Source organism: Branchiostoma floridae, chromosome 1 (genome assembly GCF_000003815.2).
Source record: "Branchiostoma floridae strain S238N-H82 chromosome 1, Bfl_VNyyK, whole genome shotgun sequence".
NCBI lineage: Eukaryota > Metazoa > Chordata > Leptocardii > Amphioxiformes > Branchiostomatidae > Branchiostoma > Branchiostoma floridae.
In genome coordinates, this window is record NC_049979.1 from 24,541,757 (window position 1) to 24,543,068 (window position 1,312).

At 52.0% G+C, this 1,312-nt stretch overlaps 1 protein-coding gene across 1 annotated transcript; it reads right to left on the reverse strand.

The window, feature by feature from the left end:
* Positions 1 to 12: 12 nt before the first annotated feature.
* LOC118417895 lies at positions 13 to 1,203 on the reverse strand (the record flags this gene model as incomplete). The annotated part of the gene is made up of 1 exon (XM_035823687.1): positions 13 to 1,203. A coding segment is annotated over one exon (1,011 nt), but the record flags the coding sequence as incomplete, so codon positions are not given.
* Between the last annotated feature and the right edge of the window lie 109 nt (positions 1,204 to 1,312).

Below are 1,312 nucleotides of genomic sequence, written 5' to 3' on the forward strand. Positions count from 1 at the left end.
CGAGAGAGACGCGTGACTGGGGGTATAATCATTGTTTAATGGTAAACAATAAAAATGACAGATGAATTTTCTCCAAACCCCCAGTCAGAAGATGAATGAAAGAAAGAGTACATGGAGTTAGCTAGGAGTCGTGACTTAAGGAATTTGGAACAAAGGCCTGCGCTATCTATTAAATTAACAAGTCGTACTACTCTAAGTGAGGGCATTTGCCATGGTGCGAACAGTCCATAGTCTGCCTTTTCGAGTCACTGTGGTGTAGCGCTGGTACGCGTTTGACTTCCAGTCTCCCTGGAGCTGGATCAGGGTCGCTGGTATACCACAGTCGCTGGCCCACGTCGCACCGCCGCGACGGAGGCTGTGTCCGCTATATTGTGTCTTGTTGTAACCGCATAACTCTAGGAAGTGCCGTAGCAGAGTCACGAAAGTTTGATGCGTCATGGGTACAATCCGCGGCCCCGTTTCCTGGGGCAGAACAAAGGCTGGTCCGTCTGGGTCTGCCGCGTGTGTCAGGGAGAACGCTTTCTCCAGCGCTGCTACGGGACACAGGGGGGAGCCATTAACACGGGGAATCGGGATCTGGAGCGTCCTTTCCCGAAACTGAATTGTTTTGCTCCAACGAACGGTGATCACTGCGCCCCACGCGAAGAATCGGAAGTCTTTGCGGCAGAGTTGCTTGACAGGGTCGAAGCTGTTCGCTGTTTTCGGTAGAAGGTTCGACTTGCGGAAGAACGAGAAGAACCCTACCAAACACGTGGCCCAGAAAACCACGTGCTTGGGCTGAGTGAGGTCCAGCCGCGTGTAGATGGCGCGTAGAATGTCCGGAGTGATGGGGAGCTTCTGTGTGACGCAATCACCATGGATACGGCGAATACCGCGCAGCGTGGTTTGTAGAAGCCAGTTGTTGTACAGGGGGTTGCCAAACCCTGCCTCCTGGTGCAGTACTCGGACAATGTTTAGGTAGTTGACGATGCTGCTGTACTTGAGTGTTCTCGCTAGAAATACCGCGTACCGGCACAGAGTTTTAGTTGTAGCTGGGACAGGTACATACTGATGATACAAACAGAACCGCAGGTACGCCCGCCGCTGGGATTTGTACGTCGCTTTTGTTGATTCAGCATAGGTCCGTGAACGGTAGAAGCGGATGTCGGCGTCTAGGGATGCTTCGCTATCCAAGATGCCTGTGGAGGCAAAATAGACAGAGTTTTAGTGGAAACATGTGGCAGGTCACACTCGACTCGTGTTACATCCTTATTCTGGTCATGCCATTGCTGCAGTTCACATTTTCTGCATTGGCCGAATGCATGCCCTGTCA